The following is an 18,263-nucleotide window of genomic DNA, read 5'->3' as shown; positions in this document are numbered from 1 at the left end:
AATCCAAAATGTAAAAAAAATGCACACACTCGTGCACACATCGAGTCAACGCTGAGACTTTACATGTTCTTGCATCATCATTCTTTTAATTGAGATTCCTGCTCTCTCCCATTTTTCTACCTTCTCCACTCCTCAACCATGACGTCAGCTCTCGTGCATCCTCCTCCTCGCAGCGCAGGATGGTGAACGTACATTTTTATAAACTGATTAACATTTCATCCATGTCTTGAGTTTCTCTCGAGCACGAGCAAAACAATCAATAGAAACAATGCCAGTGTGAAAAAGAAGCATGGAGAAATCAATCTCTGCATGCAGTCAAGGTGAGACTTGTATGGTCTTTCATAAAATCAGCTTCCAGACAATGTGTGGAGAAGATTGTCTGGGAAGGAGGCCCAGAAGACATGGCAGAGCTCCACCTGTATTGCTGGTGCGGAACAGTGAGATGAAGCTTGGGTGCCACGAGTGGAGGGAAATTACTCAAACCAGTATTTCACGCCTTACATAAAACTGTTGCACAGGTCATATCTTAATCTTATCCAATTCTACTTTTTCTCTTTGAAATGTTTCCCTGCAAGTGCAGCACAGAGCAGACAAAGGTTTCAGAGGATAAAATGAAAGCATGAAGCAATGAAGCAGAAATCAAGGACATTCCTCAAGGATGACATCTGTAGTTAAAAACGTGACTCAATTTAACTGGAACTCGCACTTTAGTTTGCCATTCCACCCCATTTCTGGAAAGCATTAGTCATCTCTGTATCATGTGGGGGAAGTTCTTGTTGTACAGAAATGTCAATGCTGGCTGCAGCAGACAAACCAAGACAGGAGAAAAATTTGGTTTCATTACGATTTATTCATATGAAAATAATATGACAATAATAAGAACATGACATATGTTAAACTGCATTAAGAGAGACTCTGTTCAGTGTGATGTCAAGGGCTATCCTAAAAAAAAAAATCTTAAAAAAAAAACACCTTATTTGAAGAACTGACACAGAATTTGTCTGCTGATTGAAACAACTCCTTCTTTTAACAGCTAGTGCTTAAAGAACGGCAGCAATACTTATTGAATTGTGAGAATTTGGGTGATCTTTGCTGATAACTCTCCAGTAAGTCACTTGAGACCTTCAAAAATAAACTGATAAGACCCAGCCCCACAAAATATTACTGACTAATAAGGGGCGGGCTCATTTCATCAATCACAACATCACAACATGTATTCAGCACCCCATCTCATACTGTAATCTCCCTCGAATAAGATGCAACAAGGGATCATTTCTGCCCATTAGCACAAATATATACTAGTCTAATCTTCTATCTCAGCCTCCTCTTCAATCTGCATATCAAGATATTCCACACTTAAGAGCCCCAGAAGCAAATAACAATGCAGGTGTTATATAATATTTGTTAATAAGAATATATTAGATATTTTCCCTCTCCATCATAAATCTTACTAGTGTGACATCTCTCCCACTTTTGTCACTGCCGCTGTGCCAGAGACACTATTTCAAATTCTTGGCTGCTAACAGAGGTGAGTGCAAGTGTTGTTTTGCTTGACGTCCCAGTTTAACCTGAACAGTGCTGCAGCTCAGCTAGGCTTGACCAGAAAAGGCGGTTAGAAGAATAATATGTCGAAGCCTGATTAATCGAAGTAGCCTTGGTCCTCACTGGCAAGGAATGTGCTTCCATGTAATCCTTGATTGTCAAATATTCACCTACCTACCTACCTACCTACCTACCGCCAGTGATGGTGTCAGTAAAGTGCAGACAAACTGTGGGCCTGAAATCTTTTCTTTAATGGGACAAAAGCAGGTCAGTCTAACATGCTCAGAGCCAACCATTAAAGAGCTAAAAGGCTGATGTGCTTTAGGCTCATGAGAGGTAGCTGGCCTTGTAGTCATTACGCTCAAGTGTCAGAATTAGAAATATGTGTGGGTGGAGCCACTGACCAGAGAACAAGGGATGGTGTACTTATCTGCCACTTGAATGCTGAATTAGATCAAAGTCTGACAGACTGACAACTGGAGAACACTAAGAATAAAAAACGGCTTATTATCATCATGAAACATACCATTTTTGTTCATACATAATTCAGCTCCAGTGATATACCTGCTAAGAAGCCTCACAGAAAAGTCCCTATTTTTTTTCTTACTATCCTCTGAAGTCTACTCTAGTTTCTTTTGTATTTAAGTTATTTAAATGTATAACTGTGTAGAGGAATTATTTTGGTCCACTGTGCATGTGCTTGATATTCTTGTGCTTACTCCTTTATTCTAATATGTTCTAGAAATGTATTCCATGCAGGGAAATTGGATAGAGGAGAGGCTGTGTGAGGTTGTGGGCATACAGTCCCCGGTTACCTGCAGGAAACCAATTCAGCCCAAAAACAACCCTGCAAAGCCCTGCCGAAGCACTAGAGGGGGGTTTGCTCCCTATTGGTTCGTGTAAAATAAATCCTAAAGTGTTATTTTCAGTTATGAGAGTATGCTCTGTAGATCTTCCTCTCAGATGACGTCCATGTCAACGCCATGTTAGTTACACAGTTGTTTCAATCTTTTCGATGATTTCTATCATAGACTTAGAAGGAGAGAGAAGAGAACAGTCGTCCTGATCCCAGAGACTGCCAGGGCTAGAGTTTCCATCTGTGCTCAACTCGTCATCCTCCTCCTCGCTTTCCTCCTCACAGGACTCCAGGTAGTGCAGACCCAGCGCGTTGATGCCGGAGTCCTCAGAGCTGGACGGAGAGGAACAGTGGTCCATTTTGGGGCCTTTTATCTTATCAACAGGTGAGGGGTGTTTGTGTTCACTGTAAACCTGCTGGACTGGCTGCACAGGGGCAGGTGTTTGCTGGCTCGGTGGCAGAGGCGGCTTGATTCGTTGCTGAGGCTGATTGGGATTTAGGGGTTTCTGCGGTGTATCTGCAGCAGGCTGAGGAGGAGTAGGAGGACAAGGTGGTTCCGGTAAAGGAGGCAGAGGGCGCTGCACGTAGCACATCTTCCCGTTGATTCGTTTGACAATGTAGTCATCCACAAAGAGGTCCGCAATGACGCAGTACTTGGGCGACTCCAGGTGAGGCGGGGACTGGAAGCTGGGAGCCAACTTAAGGAATCGCTCGACCAGAGAGACAGACAGGTCAATGGTGCTGCTGCACTCTGAGCCGACAGGCGGCACAGCTGTGCTGGGCAGTTGGCACACATTGGTCATGGGTTGGTAGACATACTTGCCTGAAAAAAAAAAAAAAAACAGGGAAAAACAGAATTTCATGAAAAAAATCATGATAATTAGATATGTTCCTATATATTTCATCCTGCGGAGTCTTGTTAGAGTGCGTTATCTGTGTATAAACTTTTCTCTTGCTTCTATTGCATAGTTTCCCACAATCTGTGATGCCCACTAAAATGAGCTGTTGTAAATAGTGATGAACCCTCAAAAGTTGTCCCTGAGCGTGCAGTTAACCTCAGCACGAAAGAACAATGCAGCATTTTTCAGCCTGTTTAAATTGGTTTTCGGACATTTCACTGCTTATTTGCCCTCATCTGCAGCTCTCATCAGAAGGCAGCTTATTCCCAGAGCTGATCTGAATGCAGGGGATGTTGCCTTGGCAACCAACGCCTTCACTGGCATTGAAATGTGTTGTATTTATTGTAAATACATATCTATTATCATAAAAATCTCAATCAGCCTATAAAACTAAAAGTTATTCCGCATAATTCACTCTACCTCGGCATGAATAATTATCAGGTATACTCAGATGAGGACATTCATGTGCCATGCGTCTCATCTAACAGCAATGATACTGTGACAGTGGTGGGTGGTCATGTGACAGACTTACAAGATACAGCTACACTGAAATAATTTAGAAAAAGTCAGTAATCTGGATGGTCTCTTTACTGGATTAATTTCAAAATTTGCAAAGATGACCTCCAGAAAGTCAAATCTTTCAAAGAGCTTAAGTTGAAAGTCCTGCGGTCACAGCAGTCCTGATATTTAACCTTTTCAGACTGGAGGCCCAACAGGTCTGAAATGATATGACAAACCTAAAATACTTTAAAATTATGTGAAATGTCCCTAAAAGTACCATGCTATGATTTAAAAGCTGTGCTTCTTGTTGGTTAATGACACCAATCCCTGCCAAATAATACAGAACATTTTTAATAGAAAGATACTTTATTCGTAACGAGGGAAATTCTGGTTAATATAAATCGCAGCATAAATTCAGCCAATCCTTTTCTCATGAAGGAAATAGTTAGGACTTGAGATTTAGTTAGAGTATTTTTATGTTGAAATAATAAGATCATCATATTCACGACACACTTTTACCATAAATGTAGAAGGGTTTTGCAGAGGCTGAAATATTAAGGTTTTAGTTGACAGTGAAAATTCTTTTTAATTTTTCAGAAAACCTTCAGATTTTAGGAGGCCAATTTCACATCTTTTTAAAGGGCGCCTCAGATCTAAATATGTTAAAACCCTCATCACTACCTACCAAGTGCAAAACCACAATGTGAGTGACTAGCAGGTGAGGCATCTAACAGCTAATGAGGCAGACATTTTCCACAGGAGCTGCTGAAAACACTCAAAGGGTTGCAAGGAGAAAATGTGAGCAGCGCTGTAGCTAAGAGGTTAGCACTGTCACCTCACATTAAGAGGACCCAGACCCAAGAAGCGCTTATGCGGGTTTCCTCCGGGAACATCTCCCTACATCAAAAACATGCTTGGTTAATTCTTCTGCCTTTGACAAAATGCCTTTGACCATGACACTGGCTCAGAGCTGGAGATGGTACCCGGGCGCCGCACTGTAGCTGCATACTTCTCCTAATACTTACATGGATTTAAAGCAGAGAAAAAAAATCCCTATAGGCATCAAAAGAAGAAGTTGAAAGGTTAAATCAATTCCAACTTGAAATTAGACTTACTGTGTTCATCAGGTAGACAGAAGCACATCTCTCAGGGAAGGCTATGTTGCTGTGTTCTGGCTGTATAACCCAACACACCACCGTTTGGTAACATATTCATCACCTTAACTTAAAAAGGATATCCATCCCTGCATTTAATAGATATCAAACACAGAATATTTATCAAAACATTTAAAAGTATTTTTTGTCAAAACCTTTACAAAACAAAATGTTCTGTTGCTCTAAAATATCCCTTCCAATCACTTTAAATCCCACTTGGCCCTCTCCTCATCGGTCGCTGTGAGGTCAGCATAATAAACATGTACAAACAAATGCTTTTACTCAGTCTCAGCCAAGGACACTTGCTGAATCTTCTGTCTTAGATCACTAGTCATCATCTGTCCTTCCTTGGGGTCAGTAGCAATTTTAACATTGCAAAGCACTTTGTGCTGGCAAAAAAATGTTTTCCAGCTACCAACATGTAAAATCCTTCACAGCAGTGTAACAGTCATTCTAATGCATCAAAACTGATTCAAAACTCAATTTAAGGATGCAAAAAAGGGATACATGAAGATGGCCTTACAACAGCTTTTACATCTTCAAATGATGTACTGCTGACTTACAACCGGATATCAATGCTGTGCTATATAACCTTCCGTTATTTCTCAATGAGATAAAGCTCATACATTTATTTTAGAAAGAGATCGTATTAATTTATACATTTTTTAACACCTTCCAGCTCAAGCTTTGGCGACTCATGCACTGGCTTTCATAGTGCTAACTGTCTGCTCCAAAATGTTGCTCACTGTTTACAGCCCACTGCCTCCAACGAAGAGCTGTGCTGCCTGAAATGTGTAGCTCCGATGTGTGTTTAACTGGCTCCCAAGAGAGAAAGAGAAACTACAGAAGATGACAGGATTACGCATCACTTCCTTTCACGCTAACTGTCCTTGTCTTTTGTTTTACCGTATGGGGGATCCATTCAGTCACAAGCTTTTCCCAGGTTACACTTAAAACATCAAGCTTCTTCAAAGTAGGAAAGGGGCTTTCTTTTGTGTTGCTGAATAGGCAAAATGATAAGATTAACAAATCAGCTGCACAGTAGTTGAATAGTTGTCTTTCATTTGACCACCTTGTAATTAAATGAGGTTGCGTTAGCCATCCATGTGCAGTGAATAAAAGAGGCTGTGGCTGAAGCTTTACATCTTAATGCTGTTAACATACAACAAAGGAGCTGATGTAAATGTAGACAAAACAGTAGCTGCTCTTTGTTAAATGAGGCAAACTCAGCGGCCCATGTTTAGAACGAGGTGAGCTCATTCAGGCAGACAAGAGAGCGGCAGCAAATGAGAACTGAAGCTGTAAAAGGCAACGTGTTGACATTTAGTTTTTAGCATATTACATCTAATTGAATTCATCCATCTGGAGTTTCAAATACCAAGAGCTACTGAGGGACAGACAGATGCCCAGTTGGACAACAACGCACACAGACATATTGAGCTAATGCTACACCAACACTGGCTGTCTCTTGCTGCCTTGCAGGAGGAACACAGATAGTATGTAAATTTACAGGGTCTCTGCAGTTAGTAAGAAACATCACTGTGCCTGCTAGCCCCTAGGGACAGAATGGTGTGTGTGCAATTAATCTCACTTACAGGAGTCTGGCTAAAATAAAGATGAGAGAATCCTTGTATAAAGCAAAACCAATGTTGGACTGTAACAAAGGTAGGCTAAAAAGAGAAGACTGCACGCAGGGAGCACACTGAAAAATACATGGTTTAAAATATTTCATGAAAATGAAGTGAAGGGATGCAGACAGTATATTTGGCAATTATTCATGCATCTAAATATAGGTTTTGCTGTTTGTTTATAATGAAACACAGTACCATCTCACAGCAGTTCAGGAAGTGGTCACGAAACATAGTTTATTTATTTGTGTATTTGAACAAAGGAGAGTTTGTTTTGTGCAAGGATGGAAACTTCTGTCAGAAATGCGGAGGGGGCATTGTATTTTCTTTATAAAAACAAATCTGGTATGGGTAACAAAAAATCACTTAAAAATTCAGAAATTTAATGACCGTAAGTGTGAATAGCCCTCTTGCCTAATTTGCTTTAGCGATACAGCTTCACATTGCAACAAAGTGCTGTCTGGTTAAAATTTTAAAAGGGTCTTATTCTTTTAATAGTTCGTCAGAAAGCAAAATGTCTCCTACTTTCTTTGTATTGCATTAATCTTTGCAAAGTAGTTATTCATTGAAGCTAAGCTGTCTCTGACAAATGCGGTTCAGGGGTCATCTGGATCAAACCATTGTTAGGCAACTGAGAAGGAGGGGGATGGTCATTTTTTCACAACTTTAAAAAGCTTTTACTGCATCTATAAATAGCAGAAATGCTTTGATATGGTATCATTATAAAATTCTATTTTTTTTGTTTACAATGAAATGATGAAGAGGACTTCTAACTTTAGACAGAGTGGTTTGTTTCCCATCTTCGACCATAAAGTAATTCAATTTTAATTCCATTTTTATTTATCATTTTATTTCAATTTTATTCATACTTGCTGTTTGGTATGTTTAATGCACAAAAACACCACAGCTTGACTTAAACTGGACTTTCTCATAGCTTCAGCGTGTTTAAAAGCTCAATTTTCTACGTTGCCAGGGTGATGAGAACAGACCCATTAACTAATGGCACAAAACGGGGGGCCATGCACAAAATAAACTTCTTAGTTTAAATTAATGCTGGGAGTCATGAAAAAAAATGGTTCATGCATATCCAACCAAAATGATTGAAATATGATTCATTTTGTGATTATTCCACTTTTCTTTCTTTTCTTTTTTTTTTAAGTACCTTACATTTCTGTGTCAAAATGTTAGTTGCTGCAGATTTCTTCCGTTCTATATGGATCAAGCTGCACTGACAATGTCCAACATGAATGTAAACAATAGTGTCCAAAAATGAAAATAGTCAGATGAGAGAGTGATTTCCATGTAGCAATGATGTTGGAGTCAAAAAACCAACAGTTTTTCTATCCATGCAGTTTTATCTACACAGAGCTATTCTTTTCCCCTGCAGTCCTCAGATGATAGTGTCAGCTGTTAAGAGGCCTCTGCACTGGCTCCCTGTGTGTGTTTGTATTTCCATACTAACAAAGGGCTGAGGCCAGATGCATAAATGATGAGTTCACACAAAAAACGTAAGCACGCCTTTTCTTTCACACAATTATTATAAAGGAAAACCGTTCGGTGAGAGAGGCGCCCCTCACTCCTTTTTCAGACCATGCATGCACATGATTTCATAGAAAAGTAATCCTGATACGAGATGCAAATTGAAAAAGAGCCCATACAATTTACCATAAAATGAAGACATTTTCATGCAGCTTGCTCAGTAGAATAGTGATCTTTTTTTTTCAGATTTTGTTTCTCATCATCAATTTTGATAGTACACTTTTTTACTTTTAAAGCAGTTGTGGGTGCTAATAAATGCATCCATGTGGCGTGTGTAATGGCTGAAAAAGACCCCTCTGATGAGACTTGAAAATGTGTATGTGGAGATTGTTCTGATTTTCGGGCACAAGATTGTCTAATAGGCTTCCAGAGGGACGTATATACACCAGGATCCAACTGTGTCTCCTTCCTAATCATCTTCACAGGGACTGTATGCTGCACAGGCTTGTTTGTTCATCCATTGCAGATAAACCAGGAGACGTAGATCCTCTGCCAAAGGCCTGATGTTATGTGTGAGCTGATGCACGTTTTGGCCACTGGTTTATAATCCAACCATTTCTTTTTTTTTTTTATCTCTGCAGGGTCTTTTGATGCGAACTTACAGAGCTGAACACTTTTTTAATTCAGCAGTGTTTGTTTTGTCCAGTATTACAGAACTGATATCGCCAAAGAAAACACTTCTTTTTTACTCTCCTTCACTATTGTGTATCTCGGTTTGATAAATAATAAAACGGCACTTCTTCTACTTCATTGATGCTTTCAATATCATGCCTATTTAGTTGGTTTCAAACAATGCTGTGATATGATATTAACATATTAGGGTAGTGTCTGCATCCATTGTTGGCTAATCATGTGTGAGCACGTGCTTATCCCTTTACAATGACCGATATTCATAAAATAGAACTACACATCTACAAAGCTTAATAAATCTGGTGTATGCACATTTCTGCCTTTGGGCACTCACAAGGTTTTAGTCATGAATCTACACAAAGTTTTATGCATCTGGCCCCAGATGTCCTCAAAAAGAAAGAGCATTTAGAAGAGGTATTCATACTGAGTAAGCTTAGCCAACTATCACTTCTTAGTTTGGGTATACACTGAAGGATGATGCCAAAAATATGTAACATTTTTAACATCTATCCATAAATGCGATGAAAAAAACAAATACAATGAAGAAGTGTGTAGAGTATGATTGTGGTAATGAAATGTAGTCCATTGATGTGCTAAATAGTCTTTGAACAACAGGGGAATGAATAATGCAGTAAAAGTCTACAGCAGATTTTGTTTACCTTGGCAAATCTTGCCATCTGTGGTCTTTAAGTGGAATTTTGGTCCAAAAAGAAAGAAAGTTACAGTATTATCCTTTGAAAGTGAGTTCTAAATGACAAATTTGCCTTGAATATCTTTGGTCCCTTTTTGTAGTTTTGTGGTGTTCTTTATCAATGCTGAAAACTGGCTATGGATAGTCAACATGATGTCATAGGGTATTTCTAGTCCTGCTTCAATTGAAGACTGACAGAATAATTAACAAAAAACAGTCCTCTGTGCCTTCATAAGTAAATGTCAGATATTTTCGTCAGTTCTTCAGAATCACACATTAGCAGCTTTTCAGCACAAACACAGACATGATGTTTTGTACTGCCAGCAGACTCATTTGACCAGCAGCAGGAAATGTTGCGCGTTGAGAGAGGAGAACAGCCCAGACTGGCACAACCTTTCATCACATTACAATCAAGTCCAGCTAAGAGCAACCAGTTCACTGGGGACTGATGAGAAGCATTCTGGGAGATGAAGAAGGTAATTAACAACTGGAGACATAAATAAGGCACTGAAATAATGACAGTGTTTCATTTATAAACTGTAATTATCCACGCAGGATTTTAGCAATGACAAACAGGGGATGACTCCTCTTTACCAGTTAATTCAGAACCCCTCTAAAAAGTAGAAAGAAAGGCATGACAAATACATAAAATGGCCTCTTTTTCAGCAGTTATTTAGTTTTACTTGTTCAAGTGATGAAACAAGCAGATAGGCCATGTTTTATACAGCAACAACATGTTTTATATTGAATTGAGAGAGTCCTAAGGTTAATAAGGAAGTGGGAGGACAGGGTATTTATCCCTGGAAGAGGAAGTACAGCACTCTTCTGCTGCCACCCATCTCCATCTTGTAAGCCTTCTCTGCTCTCTCCTGGGCCCGTGCCTGGCTGCAGGCTGCTCACTCTGGTTTGATACAGGAGGTAGTTTTTTATGAATTGTGCTCTATAAATAAAATTGCCTTGCCTTGCCTTGCCTTTTTTCTGGAAAATTCTGCATGCAGGCCATCAGTCTCTCACTCTCCATTACAGACCTTCGACATTACTCCTTGTCAACATTTTGGTCCATCTGTCAACTGAGAGGAAGGTTCACTGATAAGCTTTAGAATGCAGTCAAAATGCACAACTGTGACTTGTCTAACACGGAATGTCTTGTTGTAATATTGGTTTAAATCAAAGCTTTAGCAGCCTACTCATTCGCAACGCTCTCATTTTGATGTTTTGTATGTCTGAGCCGAGGCCGGCAGTCTTTATGTGCAGACTTATATGCTAAACACATCAGTTCGAGGCAGCATGCTGATAAAAACCCACTGACAAAAGCAGTTATTACAGCTGATTGCTATCATTCTTCATAACAGTTGCTGCACCCAGTTGGCCGGTGGATACAGCCCGCTCACACATCCGCTGCTCTTTGTGTTTAAATCTGGCCAACAAAGGGGCTTCAGGAGAGGCAGCAACACAAGTTTCAGGTTTCAGTGAAGAGGGTGGTCTGACCCAGCATCACGTGAACCTCATTTCCTGTTTCTCGCATGCCTCGGTAGACGCTGTTCCAGATTTACACCCACTTTGCAATCCAGAGTGAGGTCTGTAGCCCTGATGAAAAATGCAGATGTTTTCTCTGTACAGTAACAAACAGAATGTTATATATGAATATCTAGCCTTTGTATTGGTAACAATGCAGTTTAACTGCAGTGGACCAGACATACTTTTGTCTAATTTTGGATACTTTCATTGATATACTTCAGCATTGGTATACTGTGCACACTCAGCCTGGTCTTGAATGTTTTTGCTTTTTATTCATTTATTTTCTTTTGTTAAATGAACATCCCGCACAACTTTCAAAGTATTGTTTATCAATTGAATTTTTGTAGTTTCTGGTCTGGATGGGCAGAAAACGTTTTACTTGTTAAAGTCATATTAAAAGTCTACTTTAAGCCAAGATGTGTCACCAAACATTGAAATTAAGACAAATTTGTGTCTTTTGGTTGAAAGTTAAATTAATCCACACCACATAACTCAAAGGTAAAAATACTCACTCCTCCATGTAAATTATTTCGTGTTGCTGTGAACAAAAAATAAATACTACAACTACTACTAGTAGTAGTCCTATGACTAATAATAATGATAACATTAATAATAATAAATGTCACGTGCTGGCACCACTGTAAGGCAATGGCAGTAGAAAGCAACTTCGTCACTGTGGAAACAAAACTCAACACATAATTACCTCACTCAAATAAAGAGATAGAAAGACTCCAAAAAACAACAAGTTTTTGGAACAAGTGAGAGGAACAGTGGTACATAATTAATGCAAAACTTTCCCCACATTCACAATGTGTTTGTTTTTTAAACTCCAGTGATAAGACAGGCAAATAGTATGAACTATTTCTGATTGTAAATAAAGAAATAAAGAAATGGACAAATAAATATAAAAACCCCACAAATTTATCCAACTTAAGCACCTCCGTTTATACCATATTCCTGTTTCATTCTGCACAGCATTGAGGTGATTTATTTTGTATGAGTCTCCTGATTTCAGCAATGTTGTCAAGGTTCAGAGCAAAAGAACAATCCCTGCCTTGGGCTGTCATTTTCTTATTACTAACTCCATGAAAATGGACAAAGAAAGAGATATTAATTATCTTTTAAACTTATCAGCCAGTGGGTTAGGAAAATAAAGTGTGAATTAAAACAAGAGGCATTGTGGGTCTGCTGGATAGGGCCGGTACAATGGTGGACACATACGTAAAATCAAACATATTAAGATGGTTCATGGAGAACCCTCACTGTGGTACAGCAAGACTAATGAAAAATCTGTTCCACCTGCAAGGCTGGTTCAAACTTTCATCAAAACTTTTGAACAAAAATCTGCACTTGATGGTGTAAGGGTGGTTAAAAATGCTGCCTCACAAGAAGTTTCCTGCTTTGATCTCAGCTGGGACTGTCTTTGTGGATTTTCTCCTAGCATTCTGGTTCCCTCCAACAGAGCAAAAACTGTACATGAAGCGAGAAGGGAAAATGAAAGAGTGAATGAAATGTGCACTCATGTGCCATGACTTAATTTACCTCCACTAAAAAGACATAACATCTTATTAACACAGATGAAACACTGATACAGATAACTGTGCAGATTTCTATGAGTTGTGTCTTCACCAGAGCCAACTAAACTTGTAGAAAACCGTAAACAGCAGTAGGTTCACCTCAGACAGTTGTGACTTTTAAGAGCAGTCCAACTGATTACTTATCCAAAGTGTAAGTTACAAAATAGGGGCAAGATTATAGCTGATGTTTGCATTAAGCTGGCAGGAAGGATCTGAGAGGATTAAGCCAGATAATTCCCTATATTTACTCAAAGCAGCGCTTATTCGCTTGCTTGTTCAGCTTCTCATAGTGAGGAATTATGCACTTAAGCTTTACCTGTCCATTTATGCGTGTGTTTTTTTTCCCTTTTCTTAAATCTCACGTCTTTTGTTTGTTGTCACTGTGTTTTCATGGTTACTATTAAAGCAGCATTCATAAAAACAAAGATTTATGTACCTTAGTATGGCAACCACTACCCAGAAAGCCCCGCACCATGATGTAGCTGCCCATTTTGTGTACCTCGCACAGCTGTGGTACCAACATATTATGACAAAGCTGGAACATGCAGGAAGGATATGGAGCACACAGTCGGGTCATATCATATTTCCAACCAGCTACACATCTTTTTCCTACAGTCTGAAACTACTGGTTGGTAGTTCCTTTTCTTCCACAAGCTATGTTAGAGAAAATTGTGGGTGAGAAGTACACAGCATTCAACCCAAATGAGTACACTACCCATTTACTTTATGTAGAGGTAGAGGTGTCGAAATGTCAATATGAGGTAAAAGTTAGAGATTAGTCAGAGATTCCATTGAGTTATAGCCACATATGAGGCAAAGATGAGGAGCAGCTACTGAAGTCCAATTAGCTCACTTCTTTCTAACTTCACAGCCAGAACTGACGGGACTCAGTTTGACGCTGGAGTAGCTGATCTATCAAACCCCCCCCCCCATAGTTTTCTCAAAACCCTGTGAATCAGACTTTGCTGTGTGAAATTGTTTGAATTTCTCTGTAAGTGTTATTAATGACAGTTTTCTCTTTGCTGTCTTTAATCCAGTTTTGGTCAAATTGTTTCACTGAAAGAGAGTGTGGCCACTGTGCTCAATCTTCCCGTCGTTACTGGCTCTTATCAGACCACTCAGCTTACGCCAGCTGTGATCTATGGATGCTCCATCAGCAGATCAGCAAAATCAAGAAGCCATCATTATGAGACAACGAGGCAACTCAGCTGTCGTTCATTTTATTATTTACACCTGTGCTCTCTATAAACTGCCAAACAGTCCTGTTATTGAAAAGGCCACTTGTTTGTGTCTTGGTTGATGCAAGACAACCAATGCTCACAAAACACCTCAGCCTAATACCAGATTGTGTGAGAAATTGTGGGGGAGCTTTGAGGATTCCACATGTTAGATTCCAAAATAGAGGAAAGAAGTTGAGATTGTTTGCTGCTTTTTCAAAACACATTATTACCACAACAAAGCTGAATTTAACTCAAGCAGCATTTAAGGTGATTTATTTGAATGAGTTTCACAATAGTTGAACTCTTTTGTGACAAGTGACGTTTTACCCTTGTGGATCAGCAGAAGTTCAATTTGAAATTTCAAAGCTCTTGTGCTTTCTTGGGTTCTTATTCATTGGGCTGTGATGGGACGATAGTAACTCAAACGGGGAATACGGGATGAAATCCAAGCAGACTTGTTGAGCTTTGTGAGTGCTTCTCTGCTTCCATCACTGACAGGGCAGCAATTAAAGTGACTGAAAAGCTGTAGCTGGCAAACATGAACAATCCATCAAGAACCTCCCCTCAGGACTATGCTTACAATTTATTGATCCCTTAATAATGGGTGAAAAATTCTATGATTCAGCACTGCAGTAAATTTCCGATCGGTCACCAAACAGTAGATACTGGGCAGCACTTTAGCCAGCAAACATTCATAGTTCGCTTTAAGAACAGTTATTAACCTGCACCTGTGTGGCGAGACAGGTGAGAATGACGGAAGGATCCCACTTTGTTGTGTCAATAAGAGAAGTATGAGCCCCATCCTTCAAAATAAGTGCTGACAAAGAACAAGGAGACTGACGAGACTGTTCAGGACTCATCATAGCCACTGTTCAAGTTTCTTAATGAGTAATTCATCACTCTGCTTGGTAACTGTAATCAGTTGGTAGAAGATAAAATGAGAGAAAACACATTTAAACCAGGTGGTTGTAGTGATGCTGTGAGGGAAAACTCTCATCATATGTGACATATTGGCAGTGACACTAAACACAGCTAATTACTACTAAAGAGAGGTTTGGACTGATGTTGTTGTCACCACCTGGGATCTTTGCCTCCACCTACATCCAGTTTCTATTTTCTTTTCTCCATTTTCTCTGCCAATGAAGCTACATTTACATGGAAAACAGTCAAACTAAGCATTAAGGAGCTACTTGGTTTCCAGATGTACATAAGAAATGAGAGAAGCAAGGAATTAAGTCACAGGTAATCACCCCGTACGGCTCCGAGATAATGGAAATAATTTGTGTTTGAGAATTTAAATGCTCAGACAAGTCTTACTATGTTGTGACTTCTTGTGTTTGTTTTCCAGGAAACCTATTAAAAATGTAATTAAAAAGGCAGTCTAGCAAAGCTCCCTGTGGTGAATGCACAATCATAGGCTTCAGAACAAGTTATACTCTAGGCGACAATCCTAGGCACATTCAAAATGAAAAAGTGACGAGATAAGGGCACTACAGCATTTTGCTCTTTCGCATCCTGAGTTATTCTGCATTTCTGGAAAGCAAAAGGGCATCAGGCGAGCTGAGCCGAGCAGGGAGGCGTCGCATGCAAAAGTGGGCTGGTATATATTTCTCAGCAGGAGCCCTGGTTCTGCCTGATTCAGCAGTCTAAGCTGGTTTATTTTCACTGTTGGTGCATGACTGTCCTGCATGGGGAAACTAAATTGCAGTGGAGAGTGATACAAAGGTGGGAAGATCCATTGTGATGTGTTTGGTTGTTTCTCCTCAGTAAGTCTACATTTATTGATGAAGGGCTTCTCTTCTGCTTTGTGGCACATTTTCATCCAGATCCATTTCAAATCCGAGAGGAGGGGCAAGTCTAAAGGCTGATTTACAAAGAGTTTACAAATGATGCAACACTGAATGGGATTTGCACCGAATCCTAAAAGCTGGATGTAGGTTGTAAACACTGGAAGGAATTCATCATTTTTCTGCCACATCTAATATTTCAAAATCGCCTGGCTCATTCCGGATGGAGGCGGGGATCTAAATCCAACGATTACACAGCAAAGATTACAATGTGACTTCTGCAGTTGCACACTGTAAGCCCCGAGTGACTGCTGACGACGAGATAGTGATTGTGTCTTACACTGATCTGTGGATTTTCAGGGCAGCTGGAAGAGGAGGGGATAAATTGGGGCAGCACAAAGAGATGGACATTCTGTCAGGTTCAGCGTGTGTTGGGAATTATTGAACTAATTCCCAACACAGCCAGTGTAATGGTGTGTAGAAATAAATACTGAGATTATGTTGTACAGTAAATGGTACAAACAAAATGCTTTGTGAGTGAAGACAAACAGTGCAAGTTATCAGACGGCATGATATTCTGCAAGGCTGTGATTATGTGATTAGGACACGACAAAGAAAATGTACTTGGTGTCAAATGACATTTTCTTTTCAAGTCTCTTTCTGGAAGCAAATCCTCTGAACAAAATGATGTGTGTGTTTGGAGGGGGGTCTAATGCTCCTCTGCTCCACCTCCCTGCAGGGTCAGCCCCAAGCCTCAGGACCTCCACCCTACTGGAAACTCGAATTTAAAAAATGGGTCATCAAGACGCGACTTTGTGGTTGCCTGTGTGTTTTAAAGCTCCGCAGTTTCCTAAAACAATTAACAAAATGTAGGATTTGTGTTGGGGACTATTTTCAGGCGTGGATTAATACAACCCGGCTGCCCTGGTGTTTGTTTAAAACATCATGCAGAGTCAGTATCGGTGTGCTAAAAGAGGGATGTGCTTTCATCATGGTTAGGCGATAATATTTTACTTAACAGGATCAATCCGCGGTTGGTTTTGACATTTCACGGGACTTCCAGGCATTAACAAAAATGAAGAGCATCACTTGAAAGTGATGATTCAGTTGTGTGTCTAAGTCACAAGAATGTGTCACATATAAATTTGTCACAGTCTTCAAAAACAAAACCAGAACCTGAAGCACTTATTTCCCTGATTACGAGTTGCTCAGCCTCCACTGTTATACTAGACATGAGTCTGTTTGAGGCACTCTGCTCAAGCCTCAATTTCATGATCTTGAAAGTGCACACAGCAAGTCTTTGAAATCTATCTATAAATTCTACTAAATCTAAAATAGCATGTGTTCCTTCCTAGGGCAGAAAATATTATCTATGTGCACCTTAAGCTGCGATCTGATGACAAACCTTTGTTTACTTCTGTGTCACATTAAACTTTTTCATCATCAAATAAATATGTCAATGTAAAAGCGTGTCTCCCTTCTACATTCAAGGCATAAGTATGATTAGCAAATATCCAGCATGTTTTTTTTTTTTTGTTTTTTTTTGCCTTCGATGGCACAAATATTCCTTTCACTTCTGGTTGTACGGATCGCTATTAAACCGAGCAAAACAAACTTACAGTGACACCAGCCCAAGTGGCAGCACCAATGCAGCTTGAAGCATTTCCCGTGGCTGTGCGTGGCGCAGATGGAGAGTCCATCACAAGGCAGGAAGTCTGGTCTCCCCGCGCAGCTCTTGGCCAAAGCCTGCGCCTCGTCCAACTTCTCACTCTTCGGACACTTATGTGCTCCCGAGGCGGCCATACCAACATTTCTCGGATTAAAGAAAAAAATAAATAAATAACGCACGCACGGTCTTGCGGAGTAAACTAAGGCATAAAACGTCGGGGACCGAGTCGAGGTATAACGGTCCACGTAGCTTTTTCAACTGGGAGACAGACGCGAATCACGGCGCCGGGTGTCTGAATACACAGCAGCTCGTTTAGTGCTGACACAAAGGGTGGAAACGCGTCCTGTTAAAGTGGAAAGGCGTCAGCTGGCGACGTGTAATGTCATATTCAGAGTCTTCGATGATCGTGACCCGCACATCTCTCCATCCTCCCCTCGCTTCGGGAAGCTCCTCAGCTGTGCGCTGGTTGGTGACGCGCGCACCAAACAACAGCGCGCATCTGAACTTCATCACACAACGGGAGGAGCCCTCAAACACAAAGCCAGCTGCTGTGCTCACTTCAAACACGCACACAGCCTTTCATCAGCTCCTCTAACAACTTCAAAGATCAAGGTCTGAATTTGATATTGATGCAATCTCCAATCCACCTTAAATTATTGGTTTCATAAGTCCTCTTTTAAAGCAAAAATGTGTGGAGCAAACCACACAGGATCCCCAAAAGACACCTTAAGCAGTTTCTTGCAATTATATATTTTAGAGATACGGTAGCTGCAGACAAAAATGAGCATTTTAAAGCAAAATCATCCAGATGCTCGTTGTTAGTCTCCATCCGCTAGGCGGCAACCTTAACAGCTGTTCAATTACGGACATGAGATTGAGATTTACTTGAGAATGAGCCATGGATTTATGTTAAACCGCTTTTAAAAATCAGTTCTCCTCAGTCACTGAGCCGACAGAAAACACAAGACACCAGAGCTATAGGTGTCTGTTTGTTTTCCTGACTAAATAAACAATATAAAATGCCATCGACAATTAACAAGCCAGACAAAAGC

At 40.2% G+C, this 18,263-nt stretch overlaps 1 protein-coding gene across 2 annotated transcripts; it reads right to left on the bottom strand.

The window, feature by feature from the left end:
* Positions 1–851: 851 nt before the first annotated feature.
* Positions 852–17,700, bottom strand: LOC142396181 (UPF0524 protein C3orf70 homolog B). 2 transcript variants are annotated; one of them, XM_075478730.1, is made up of 2 exons: positions 17,162–17,700; positions 852–3,221 (listed from the first exon to the last, which is right to left on the bottom strand). In XM_075478730.1, the coding sequence occupies exons 1-2, from the start codon at positions 17,343–17,345 to the stop codon at positions 2,533–2,535; spliced, it is 873 nt and encodes a 290-aa protein (XP_075334845.1). In that variant the 5' UTR covers positions 17,346–17,700; the 3' UTR covers positions 852–2,532. The 2 variants fall into 2 exon arrangements, with proteins under 2 accessions (XP_075334845.1, XP_075334846.1); XM_075478731.1 differs by lacking the exon at positions 17,162–17,700 and adding an exon at positions 4,914–5,062.
* Positions 17,701–18,263: the final 563 nt, after the last annotated feature.

The sequence above is a fragment of the Odontesthes bonariensis genome, chromosome 12, assembly GCF_027942865.1.
Source record: "Odontesthes bonariensis isolate fOdoBon6 chromosome 12, fOdoBon6.hap1, whole genome shotgun sequence".
In the NCBI taxonomy this organism is placed as follows: domain Eukaryota; kingdom Metazoa; phylum Chordata; class Actinopteri; order Atheriniformes; family Atherinopsidae; genus Odontesthes; species Odontesthes bonariensis.
Note: the sequence above shows the minus strand (reverse complement) of the source record. Positions and strands in the feature narration are given on the sequence as shown.